Source organism: Rhinoraja longicauda, chromosome 31 (genome assembly GCF_053455715.1).
Source record: "Rhinoraja longicauda isolate Sanriku21f chromosome 31, sRhiLon1.1, whole genome shotgun sequence".
Lineage (NCBI taxonomy): Eukaryota > Metazoa > Chordata > Chondrichthyes > Rajiformes > Arhynchobatidae > Rhinoraja > Rhinoraja longicauda.
This window is the reverse complement of record NC_135983.1, coordinates 3,399,631-3,413,078: the sequence shown is the minus strand read 5'-3', so window position 1 is coordinate 3,413,078 and position 13,448 is coordinate 3,399,631. Positions and strand designations below refer to the sequence as shown.

Here is a 13,448-nt window from a genome sequence, read left to right as displayed (position 1 = left end):
GGTAAGGATTCTGTGCAGATAAGAGTTGGTGTTGGCATCATGTTTGGCACAGACATCATAGGCCGAAGGGCCTGTTCTTGTACTGTACTGTTCTATGTTCAAAACGTTAATGGGCTAAACCTCGCTGGCTGCAGTCATGAACATATCACATAGTACTATACATAAATACAATCTAGTCAAACTCAAGTACAATAGGTGGAGCAAAGTGCAGGATACAGAGTGCAGAATATAGTTCTCAGCATTGTAGCGTACCAGTTCCATAGACAAAGTCCAATGTCCGCAATGGGGTAGAGGTGAATCGGCCAGTACTCTAGCTTATGGAAGGACCGTTCAGAAGGCTGATAACAGAGGGTGAGAAGCTGTTCCTGAGTCGGGTGGTGCGCGCTTTCAAGCTTCTGCTCCACCGGATGGTTCAGCCGGATGGGAGCGGGGAGAAGGAGGAATGACCAGGGATTATGTTGGCTGCTTTCCTGAGGCAGCGTGAAGTGTAGGTGGAGTGGATGGTGGGGAGTCTGGTGTGTATGTGATGGACTGGGCTACATCCACAACTCTGTGCGGTTTCTGGGCAGAGCTGTTCCCAAACCAAGCTGTCCGACAGTGTGCCTTCTGTGGTGCACAGCTGAGAGATACTTTGTTGCTGTGGATACGAATTCTGTTGCCTGGAGTTAGAACTTTAGATAACAAATTTGATATTACTGTTTGAGAAATACAAAAGTAGCATTAAAGAGACTTTTAGATAGGCACATGGCTATACGGAGAATAGAGGGATATAGAAACATGGAAAATAGGTGCAGGAGGAGGCCATTCGGCCCTTTGAGCCAGCACCGCCATTCATTGTGATCATGGCTGATCATCCACAATCAGTAACCCGTGCCTGCCTTCTCCCCATATCCTTGATTCCACTAGCCCCTAGAGCTCTATCTAACACTCTTTTAAATTCATCCAGTGAATTCGTCTCCACTGCCTTATGTGGCAGAGAATTCCACAATTTCACAACTCTCTGCGTGAAAAAGTTCCTTCTCACCTCAGTTTTAAATGGCCTCCCCTTTATTCTTAGACTGTGGCCCCTGGTTCTGGACTCCACCAACATTGGGAACATTTTCCTGCATCTAGCTTGTCCAGTCCTTTTATAATTTGATACGTTTCTCTAAGATCCTCTCTCATCCTTCAAAATTCCAGTGAATACAAGCCCAGTCTTTCCAATCTTTTCTCATATGACAGTCCTGCCATCCCGGGGATTAACCTCGTGAACCTACGCTGCATTGCCTCAATAGCAAGGATGTCCTTCCTCAAATTAGGAGACCAAAACTGCACACAGTACTCCAGGTGCAGTCTTACCAGGGCCCTGTACAACTGCAGATGGACCTCTTTGCTCCTTTACTCAAATCCTCTCGATATGGGTTATGTGGAGGCAGAGATTAGTTTAACCTGTTCAGAGCAGACTTTAGACAAATTACTGGATTTGGATTGTCACATGGATATGCAGGGACTCTTTCGTTTAGTTTGGAGGTACAGTGCCGTTCAGCCCACTGAGTCCGTGCTGACCAGCAATTACCCATACATTTAACACTATCCTACCCACACTCGGGACAATTTACAGTTTTGCCAAAGCTAATTAACCTACAAACCTGCACGTCTTTGGAGTGTTGGAGGAAACCGGAATCCCAGAGAAAACCCACGCTGTCACGGGGAGAACGTGCAAACTCCGTACAGACAGCACCCGTAGTGAGCATCAAACTCGGGTCTCCAGCGCTGTAAGGCAGCAACTCTACCGCTGTGCCACCGTGCCGACCCTAATTGTGGGCTGAAGGGCCAGTACTGTTCTTTGTTCAAAATAAAAAATGGAAATTGCTCAGTAAAATATAAATTCCGAGGGCCTTTCTAAGGCATGGCGATGATTAAATGGGTAGACTTTAGCACTCACAACACCTAGTGCTGTGATGGGGGCGGTAATGTTGTAAATCACAGCGTTATGAGGTTATGAGGAGAAAGTGTAAAGAATTCTCCGGGGAAGGCAGGAGACGTGCGAGGCTTCGGTTGATGAATAGCTGGTGCTGCTCAACTCGCCACGGATCCATTGGAATGAAGACAGCACAGATAAATGAGCTGCGTTCACCTGCACGAGCGTGGTGATCACAGCCTGAGGCTCGCACCACCCAGGAGTGCAGTCGATACAATAACGCACCCAGGACACCCGGAGTCTGAGAGATCACCTGAAGATGGTGCTCACCACCTCTACCACAGCCCACGCTACTAACTAGGGGCGGCACGGTGGCGCAGCGGTAGAGTTGCTGCCTCACAGCGAATGTTGTTGCAGACAACCCAGTAAAATCACACAGCAGGCCTCACCCAGGCAGTACACACAGAGCACCGACACAGTTACAAATGTTCTCCACACGTTCCTACCTTCTGCCTGCCACAGCACGTGGCAGCAAGCGGCCCCCCACCAGGCCCCCCCCCCCTTCATTCTCCACGGCTCCCCACCCTTGCTCTCCACCCTCGCTCTCTCCGACCCCTCCCCCCCCTCGCTGTCAGAGAGCAAGGAGTGCATCACAGAGGAGCAGTCAGAAGCTGGGCTGGGGTCAGCATCGACCCAGGGCCACTGGACCTGTAGGCCCATCAGCTGCACCACCAGTAATCCCTGAGCACTGGCCAGTTCTGCTGTCCTGTTCACCACAAACACTGTCATTACTGCAATGAGTCACTTGATGTGCTTTGAGCGGTATGAATATTGATTTCTCTAATTTCATGTTACTCTTGCATTCCCTCTCTCCAGGGACCTTAAATGGGGGGCCACCATCGACTCCACAGTCAAACAGACCCAACAGAGGATGTACTTCCTGCGGCAACTGAAGAAACACAATCTGCCACAGGCAATGATGGTCCAATTCTATACTGCTATCATTGAGTCCGTCCTCACCTTCTCCATCAAGGTCTGGTTTGGCTCAGCCACCAAGCACGACATTCGGAGGCTGCAATGGATCGTTCGCACAGCTGAGAAGGTTGTTGGCTGCAACCTTCCCCCCATTGACGAACTGTACACTGCAAGGGCCAGGAAGCGAGCGGGCAAGATCATCTCTGACCCCTCTCACCCTGGCCACAAACTCTTCGAAGCACTTCCCTCTGGAAGGTGTCTCCGGACTGTCAAAGCAGCCACAGCTAGACATAAAAACAGCTTTTTTTCCCCACGAGCAGTAGCTCTACTCAATAACCAAAAGTCTGTAGCCTCCTTTTGCTCTGGTATTTTATTTAATTCACATGTTTAAACCATAATGTTTTATTATTAATGTTTTAATGTTTTATGTTTTATTCTTAATTGTTTACTGTATATCGTGTTGTTACTTGCGAGCGGAGCCCTAAGGCACATTCCTTGTATGTGTACATACTTGGCCAATAAAATTTATTGAATTCAATTCAATTCAGTTCAGATCTTGATTTCTGATCTAACATTCCACTGGCATTACATTCAACCTTGCATCCTCTCTCTCTCTCCCTCCCTCCCTCCCACACACAAGTCGTATCAGCTTCAAAGACATCTGGTCGGGTCTCATTGTCTGTAAATCATTCTCACTTGTTTCCTTTACCATCATTACTTCTCTGCACATGTTTCATTCATTTGTGCATTATCTCTCTACATCACCGTCCTTACCTCCTGTTTTCCTTTCCCCTGAATCTCAACCTGAAGGTCTCGACCCAAAACATCACCTATTCCCTGCTGCCAGTGATGCTGCCTGACCGACCGGCTGAGTTACTCCAGCATTTAGTATCTATCTCCCACTGCTTACTATGTTGCACTATCCGCCCCCTACTAAATCGGGTCTTGACCTGAAAGGTTGCCTGTCCGTGTTCTCCACGGATGCTGCCTGACCCGCTAAGTAACTCCAGCACTCGCGGGATGAATCTTTTCCTGGGACAAACGGATGTGTCACTCAGCTGCATCCAACCATCACTAGCCAGCTTGGTCCCTCTCCCACCTCTCTTCCAGCTGTCTTCTCCCCCTCACTACGACCACGGTGGCCTTACAGCGCTTGCAGCGCCGGAGACCCGGGTTCAATCCTGGCTACGGGCGCCATCTGTACGGAGTTTGTACGTTCTCCCCATGACCGGGTGGGTTTTCTCCGAGATCTTCGGTTTCCTCCCACACGCCAAAGACATACAGGTTTTTGGGTTAATTGGTTTGGTGTATGTGTAAAATTGTCCCTAGTGGGTGTGGGATAGTGTTAGTGTGCGGGGATCGCTGGTCGGTGTGGATTTGGTGGGCCGAAGGGCCTGTTTCTGCGCTGTATCTCTAAACTAAACTATACACTGGAATTTAGTAGGATGAGAGGGGATCTTATCGAAACATATAAGATTATTAAGGGGTTGGACACGTTAGAGGCAGGAAACATTTTCCCAATGTTGGGGGAGTCCAGAACCAGGGGCCACAGTTTAAGAATAAGGGGTAGGCCATTTAGAACGGAGATGAGGAAAAACTTTTTCAGTCAGAGAGTTGTAAATCTGTGGAATTCTCTGCCTCAGAAGGCAGTGGAGACCAATTCTCTGAATGCATTCAAGAGAGAGCTAGATAGAGCTCTTAAGGATAGCGGAGTCAGGGGGTATGGGGAGAAGGCAGGAACGGGGTACTGATTGAGAATGATCAGCCATGATCACATTGAATGGCGGTGCTGGCTCGAAGGGCCGAATGGCCTCCTCCTGCACCTATTGTCTATTGTCTAAACTAAGCTGCCATCAGTGTGAAGAAAACATCCACCAATCCATGTTCTCCAGAGATGCTGCCTGACCCGCTGAGTAACTGCAGCACTCATGATATTATCTAGATAAAGGTGATGGCTGCCAGGGGCCTTTATGGCCACCTGTAGCTGGGACTTAGAAAATGGCACCAAAACCTGGTGACTCTTGCATACAGACTCAGTGGGCTCTTTCTGTGGGGGATCGTACTGATGTATGGCGATAATCTGCATGCAAAAACCAAAGAATGTTCCTGTACCTTGGTACACGTGACAATAACGAATCATAACGAGATTATAATGAACAAAAAAGACTGCATAAACTGGTGAACACCGCCCAGTCCTGACTTCTCCACCATCAAAGGGATCTACAGGAGTCACTGCCTTAAAAAGGCCTTACTCAGCGGGTCAGGCAGCATCTCTGGAGAACATGGATTGGTAATGTTTTCTTCACACTGATGGCAGCTTAGTTTAGACAATAGACAATAGGTACAGGAGTGGGCCATTCTGCCCTCATCAGAGACCCACACCACCCTGGCCACACATTTCACTCCTGCCCTCAGGAAGAAGGTACAGGAGCCTGAAAACCCTAAAGTCCAAGTTCAGGAGCAGCTACTTCCCTACAGCCATCAGACTATTAAACACTACAACCCCCAAAAAGGCTCCAAACTATATTTACTTTATATTTGACTTTGCACTAACATTGCCTATTTATTTGTTTGCTGGGTCTTTTTTATATTTACTGAACTTTATGGTGGTCGTTTATAATGGATTTTACAGAGCACTATGTTTACATATTCTGTTGTGTTGCTGTGAGTAAGATTGTCATTGTTCTGTTGCGGGGCCATCTATATACTAAAACTCTCCTTTGTTTGTTTGTTTGTTCCTGGACTACAGCCAAAACGGTACACGATAGCGCGACAATGTTAGGCCCACCTTACTCACCGTCGTCCCTTTGGTGCTAATGGAAGAAGCTTCATTGAAATCGGTGTTATATTTTTAAAGTTATTCACATTTTAAAGTTTAAATTTATCTCCAGGGGAGGGGGAGGGGAGGGAGAGGGGGTTAGGAAGGGAGAGGGGAGGAGGGAAGATAAGGGGGCTTGAGGGGGATTGAGTGGGGAGGGGAAGGGGGGCATAAGGAAGGAGAAGGAGGAGGAGGGGGGAGGGGGGGGTGAAGGGAGGGGGAGAGGAGAGGGTGCTGCACCAATGCAGGAGAGGTTTGGGCCCAACGGGTACTCTTGGTCTAGTATGGCCATAAAACACTCCTGACCCTTGCATCCTGGCACTTCTTCACTCAGAGGGAATCAAGGGACAGAGAGATTGTGCAGGAGTGTGGTGCTGGTCAAAGATCTTTGAATGCCAGCACAGGCACATCATCACTTCTACCTTCAGTTCCTGAGCCCAATAACTCAGTTGTTTTAGTTTAGTTTAGAGATACAGCGCGGAAATAGGCCTTTTGGCCCACTGACTCCGTGCCGACCAGCGATCTCCGCACACTACCATGATCCCACACACTAGAGTATTATTCACATTAGTACCAAGCCATTTAACCTACAAACCTGTATGTCTTTGGATTGTGGGAGGAAACCAGAGATCCTGGAGAAAACTCACGCAGGTCACGGGGAGAACGTACAAACTCCGTACAGACAGCACCTGTGGTCAGGATCGAACCCGGGCCTCTGGCGCTGTAAGGCAGCAACTCTACCGCTGTGCCACCGTGCTGTCCGCGCCACTCTGTGTTTTTAATATCTCTTCACCATTGAACCACTCTGTACCTATTCCTTGTAACATCTCACGTTAAGTTCAGACAGATATTTATCTCTGTATGCTTTGTTCTCATCTTCCCCTAGAGAACAGCGATCTATTCTACATTTTCCTTGAACTTTGTCCCCTTTGATGTCTCATTTTCACAACTTAATCTTCCATATCTCTGAGTCTCCCTCTCCCCTGACATCAGTCTGAAGAAGGGCCTCGACCATTCCTTCCATCCAGAGATGCTGCCTGACCCGCTGAGTTACTCCGGCATTTTGCGTCTATCTTCTGCAGGTATTTCCCAGCGGCCCTGGTGTTGAGCGGGCCGAGCGCTGGTCATTGGCCATGAGGAGGTGTGCTTTGCCCCGTACCCCACGGTGTGGGCTCACCTTGCTGGCGTCCACGTGGTGCAGGCGGTAGGTCTCTCCCGTGCTCTCGTTCACCAGGTCGAACTGGTGGCGGTAGGCCACGCAGATCAGGTTGTCGTTGTCCCCCGTGGGGCCGTCCACCAGTGTCATCACCACCGGCGGGTCGCACAGGCAGATCTCCTGCGGAGAGAAACCAGGGCCAGACGCTGACTACCAGGGAGAGGCAGAGAGGGGAAGGGGAAAGGACTACCCCTCTCCCCCCCCCCCCCCCCCCCGTTTCTAACACCACCCCAGGATGAGGACAGAGAGGGACGGCGAGAGAACGTGGGGTGAGAACCAGATCAACAACGGCACATGCATGGATCGTGCTAATGTGGGGACAGGGAACCACAGACAAAGCCTACAAGTAGAGACATGGAAAGCAGCAGTGACAACACCCTGGTTTCAGGAGATTCATTGATGATGTTATGGCGTGCACCCATCGTTGTGACACAATATTAGATCTACTGTCAACTAAATTAGACTTAGTTCAGTTTGGAGATCATAAGATCATAAGTGATAGGATCAACATTAGGCCAATCGGCCCATCAAGTCCACTCCGCCATTCAATCGTGGCTGATCGATCTCTCCCTCTCAACCCCATTCTCCTGCCTTCTCCCCATAACCCCCGACACCCGCACTGATCAAGAGTCTATCTGCCTCTGCCTTAATAATATCCATTGATTCCATTCATCAGGCCATTCAGCCCATCAACCCTGTCTGACTTCTTGAACATCAACCCATCAGTCCCATTTCCCTGACCTTTGCAAAGTGTCCTTAGTTTAGAGTTGAATGTAGAGATACAGTGTGGAAACAGGCCCTTTGTGTCTATAGAATCATAGAGTCATAAAGTGATACAGCGAGGAAACAGGCCATTCAGTCCAACTTGCCCACACCGGCCAACATGTCCCAGCTACGCCAGTCCCACCTGCCTGCGTTTGGTCCATATCCCTCCAAACCTGTACTTATCCATGTACCTGTCTAACTGTTTCTTAAATGGTAGGATAGTCCCTGCCTCAACGACCTCCTCTGGCAGCTCATTCCATACACCCACCACCCTTTGTGGGATAAAGTTACCCCTCAGATTCCTATTAAATCTTGTCCCCTTCACCTTAAACCTCTGGTTCTCTGGTCCTCGATTCACCTACTCTGGGCAAGAGACTGTGTGTCTACCCGATCTATTCCTCTCATGATTTTGTACATCTATATAAGATGTCCTGCCCCCCAGGGAATAGAGTCCCAGCCTGCTCAACCTTTGCCTATAGCTCACACCCTCTAGTCCTGGCAACTACCTTTGGTGTCAACCAGCATCTACTGTTCCTTGTGACACCCCCTGGCATCAACCCATCAGTCTCATTTCCCTCAGCTCTGCAAATTGTTCTTAGTTTAGAGTTGAATGTAGAGATACAGTGTGGAAACGGGCCTTTGTGCTTTAGAGTTATAGTGTCGTAGAGTGATACAGTGTGGAAACAGGCCCTTCGGCCCAACTTGCCCACACCGGCCAACTAGTCCCACCTGCCTGCGCTTGGTCCATATCCCTCCAAACCTGTCCTATCCATGTACCTGTCTAACCGCTTCTTAAATGTTGGGGTAGTCCCAGCCTCAACTACCTCCTCAGATTCCTATTATGAAGCTGGTGGCTTCTGGCAAGGGCAGAGCTTACCCTGATGTACTGGAAGTCTTCCACGGGGGAGTCTGTGAGCGGCGGTAGGCAGGAGAAGCTGTCGGACTTGTTGATGGTTTTTCTGGTGATGAGGAGCAGCTTGTTGCGGATGGCCACTACGATGCGGAGCTCGTTGCCGTGGTGCGTGTTGATGGCATACAAGTGGCAGCCTGCAGGGGGCACACACACACATACCACACCTCACGTGATGTCATCAGGCGACCGAACCATGAGCTCATCAGTGACAGGAGCAAAATTAGGCCACTCGGCCCATCGTCTACTCTGCCATTCAATCATGGCTGATCGATCTCTCCCTCCTAACCCCATTCTCCTGCCTTCTCCCCATAACCCCTGACACCCGTACTAATCATCCTTCCAACAACTAAAGGACAATCCTGAGCTACTGTCCACCTTACTGGAGACCCTCGGACGATCTTTGATCAGACTTCATTAGACTTTATCTTGCGCTAAACGTTATTCCCTTCATCATGTATCTGTACACTGTGGATGCCTCAATTGTAATCATTGTCTTTCCGCTGACTGGTCAGCACGCAACAGAAGCTTTTCACTGTACCTCGGTACACGTGACAATAAACTAAACTCAAAGGCAAACTCAAAGACTTCTGTGGGGGGGGGGGGGGGGGGGAGGGGGGAGGGATCTCAAGTACGCTGTCATAATTATGCCTGGATTAAAAGAGGTGCCAGACCCCCAGTTCCGACCCCCACCACCACCAGAAAATGTACTTTGGTGCCCATCATAAACTTTAAACTTTGGCCTTCGCATCTTCAACCTATGCCCACCAGCCTTTGGTATTGTAGAACATAGAACAACGATCATTTGGCACTGGGAAATGCACATCTACTCTGTGTGAGATGAAAGCCTCCTCCACCTCCTCACGCTGCTGAAAGCCTCGTCTGTTTGAGGAACGTGACTTGCGAAGCGCTGATACACCAGGAACGTTACCTTTTGTTTTCTCGAGCTTGTTGTCCTTGCAATCGGATTTACTCTTCACCATCTGCCTCTCCTCCAGAGCCCTCTTGATGGAGCTCAGCCTGAAGACAAACAGCCGAGCATCCTTCCCTGTTGGAAGAAGGCCAAGCATTTGCACGGGTTGGCTGTGAAGGGCTGCCCACAGTCTCACCTGCAGAACTAAGGTGCCAGAGAGAAGACCCGAAGGGTCACAGAGAGTCATACAGCACAGAAACAGCCCTTCAGCCCAACTTGCCAACGCCGACCATGATGGCCCAACTTGCCAACGCCGACCATGATGGCCCGCCTACACATGGAGTTATAGTCATATCCAAGATGCCCCATCTACACACAGAATCATATCCAAGATGCCCCATCTACACACAGAATCATATCCAAGATGCCCCATCTACACACAGAATCATATCCAAGATGCCCCATCTACACACAGAATCATGTCCAAGATGCCCCATCTACACACAGAATCATATCCAAGATGCCCCATCTACACACAGAATCATATCCAAGATGCCCCATCTACACACAGAATCATATCCAAGATGCCCCATCTACACACAGAATCATATCCAAGATGCCCCATCTACACATAGCGTCATATCCAAGATGCCCCATCTACACAGAGTCATATCCAAGATGCCCCATCTACACAGAGTCATATCCAAGATGCCCCATCTACAGTCATATCCAAGATGCCCCATCTACACATAGTCAGATCCAAGATGCCCCATCTACACAGTCATATCCAAGATGCCCCATCTACACAGAGTCATATCCAAGATGCCCCATCTACACAGAGTCATATCCAAGATGCCCCATCTACACAGTCATACCCAAGATGCCCCATCTACACATAGTCAGATCCAAGATGCCCCATCTACACATAGAGTCATACCCAAGATGCCCCATCTACACATACAGTCATATCCAAGATGCCCCATCTACACATAGATTTAGATCCAAGATGCCCCATCTACACATAGTCATATCCATGATGCCCCATCTACACATAGTCATATCCATGATGCCCCATCTACACATAGTCATATCCATGATGCCCCATCTACACATAGTCATATCCATGATGCCCCATCTACACATAGTCATATCCATGATGCCCCATCTACACATAGTCATATCCATGATGCCCCATCTACACAGAGTCATATCCAAGATGCCCCATCTACACAGAGTCATATCCAAGATGCCCCATCTACACAGAGTCATATCCAAGATGCCCCATCTACACAGTCATACCCAAGATGCCCCATCTACACAGAGTCATATCCAAGATGCCCCATCTACACAGAGTCATACCCAAGATGCCCCATCTACACATAGAGTCATACCCAAGATGCCCCATCTACACAGTCATATCCATGGTGCCCCATCTACACATAGTCATATCCATGATGCCCCATCTACACAGAGTCATATCCAAGATGCCCCATCTACACATAGAGTCATACCCAAGATGCCCCATCTACACAGAGTCATATCCAAGATGCCCCATCTACACAGAGTCATATCCATGATGCCCCATCTACACATAGTCATACCCAAGATGCCCCATCTACACAGAGTCATATCCAAGATGCCCCATCTACACAGAGTCATATCCATGATGCCCCATCTACACAGAGTCATATCCAAGATGCCCCATCTACACAGTCATATCCATGATGCCCCATCTACACATAGTCATATCCATGATGCCCCATCTACACATAGTCATATCCATGATGCCCCATCTACACATAGTCATATCCATGATGCCCCATCTACACATACAGTCATATCCAAGATGCCCCATCTACACATAGTCAAAGAGTCAGACTCCAGACTTTTCTTTTGAGATTTTCGAAGATGTGGACAATAGGGTCAATGAGGGCAGAGCTGTAGATGTTGTATAGATGGACTTCAGCAAAGCATTTGACAAGGTTCCGCATGTTCAATTGCTCTGGAAAGTTAAATCACATGGGATCCAAGGAGAGATAGCTGAATGGATAGAAAATTGGTTCCATGGAAGGAAGCAGAGGGTGATGGTGGAAGGTTGCTTCTCGGACTGGTTGCTTCTCCTGTGACTAGTGGTGTGCCTCAGGGTTCGGTGCTGGGCCCATTACTGTTTGTCATCTACATCAATGATTTGGATGAGAACAGACAGGGCAAGATTAGCAAGTTTGCTGTTGGTACAAAGGTCGTTAGTATTGCAGTTAGTGAAGATGGTTGTGAAAGATTGCAGCAGGATCTTGATTGGATGACCAGGTGGGCTGAGGAATGGTTTGATGGAATTTAATACAGAGAAATGTGAAGTGTTGCATTTTGGAAAGTGTAACATGGGCAGGACCTGCACAGTGAATGGTAGGGCTCTGTGGAGTGTTGTAGAGCAGAGGAATCTAGGAGTCCAGGTACATAGTCCCTTGAAGGTGGCATCACAGGTAGATGGGGTGGTAAAAAAGGCTTTTGGCACATTGGCCTTTGTCATTCAGAGTATTGAGTATAGAAGTTGGAAGTTTGAAGAAGGGTCTCGACCCAAAACGTCACCCATTCCTTCTCTTCAGAAATACTGCCTGTCCCGCTGAGTTACTCCAGCATTTTGTGTCTATCTTTGGTTTAAACCAACATCTGTAATTCCTTCCTACACATAGAAGTCAGGAGGTCATGTTGCAGTTATATAAGATGTTGGTGAGGCCGCATTTAGAGATTTGTGTTCAGTTCTGGGTACCATGTTACAGGAAAGATGTTGTTAAGTACGGGTGCAGAGACAATTTATGAGGATGTTGCCAGGAATCGAGGGTCTGAGCTATAGGGAGAGGTTGAACAGGCCTCTGGAGCGCAGGAGGATGAGGGGTGATCGTACAGAGATGAGAGGAATAGATTGGGTGGGTGCACAGTGTGGGGGAATCAGGAACCAGAGGACATAGGAAGGTGTAAAGTATTTATTGGAATCTGAGGGGTAACTTTACACAAAGGGTGGTAGGCATATGGAATGAGCTACTGGAGGAGGTAGTTGAGGCAGGGACTATCGCAAAGTTTCAGAAACATTTAGACAGGTAAGTGGATAGGATAGGTTTAGAGGGATATGGGCCAAACACAGGCAGGTGGGATTAGTGTAGATGGGTGATGTTGGTCGGTGTGGGCAAGTTGGGCCAAACGGCCTGTTTCCATGCTCGATGTAAAGGACACTGCCAAGAAATTAGGTGGGAAAGAACTGCAGAGGCTGGTTTAAATCAATGATCGACACAAAATGCTGGAGTATCTCAGCGGGTCAGGCAGCATCTCTGGAGAGAAGGAATGGGTGACGTTTCAGGTCGAGACCCTTCTTCAGACTTATTAGGAATTAGCAATTAGGGCTGGGTTGGACATTACAGGTAATTCTGAGATAATGCAATGATATAACCCTGTGAGTTATGAGTGTATGACCACTGTGTTCTGTCACACTGTCTGGCTCCTGGGTTCATCAATCCCCAGTAAGCCTTACCTTTGTCAGCCCGGCTGACGAAGAGGTCCTGAGTTTCCAGAATGTCCATCTGTTTCACCGGCAGCGTCCTGTCGAACACGGGCACCGGGGTCTGGCCTTCTGTGTGGTACAAAAGCAACCAGTGACAACATCAGACCGCAGTCCACAGAGACAGCTCAGGGACGTACACATTAACCCTCTCACCTCCCTCAGAAGCAAGGAGAGACACCGTCAATAAATATGTTAGAAAGAAGTGTAACATTGCGATCTTCAATCCCCCCCACCACCATATGACTGGCAGCTCAGATTCAAGCTGAATCAAATGTAAAAAGAATCAAATATCATAATGGCAATAAAGAGAGATTTCGCCAGACTGGAGTTTTAGTTTAGTTTAGTTTAGTTTTAGAGATACAGCGGGGAAACAGGCCCTTTGGCCCACTGGGTCCGCG

At 48.5% G+C, this 13,448-nt stretch overlaps 1 protein-coding gene across 2 annotated transcripts in view; it reads right to left on the bottom strand.

Moving 5' to 3' along the window:
- The window catches only part of garnl3 (GTPase activating Rap/RanGAP domain like 3), a 299,663-nt gene that overhangs the window by 56,894 nt on the left and 229,321 nt on the right, over positions 1 to 13,448 (bottom strand). For both annotated transcript variants that reach the window (XM_078426017.1, XM_078426018.1), the window contains 4 exons: positions 13,021 to 13,119; positions 9,516 to 9,632; positions 8,552 to 8,721; positions 6,871 to 7,029 (listed from right to left, as the gene is read on the bottom strand). In XM_078426017.1, coding sequence (XP_078282143.1) covers positions 6,871 to 7,029; positions 8,552 to 8,721; positions 9,516 to 9,632; positions 13,021 to 13,119 — 545 coding nt within the window. The remainder of the gene's footprint in view (positions 1 to 6,870; positions 7,030 to 8,551; positions 8,722 to 9,515; positions 9,633 to 13,020; positions 13,120 to 13,448) is intronic.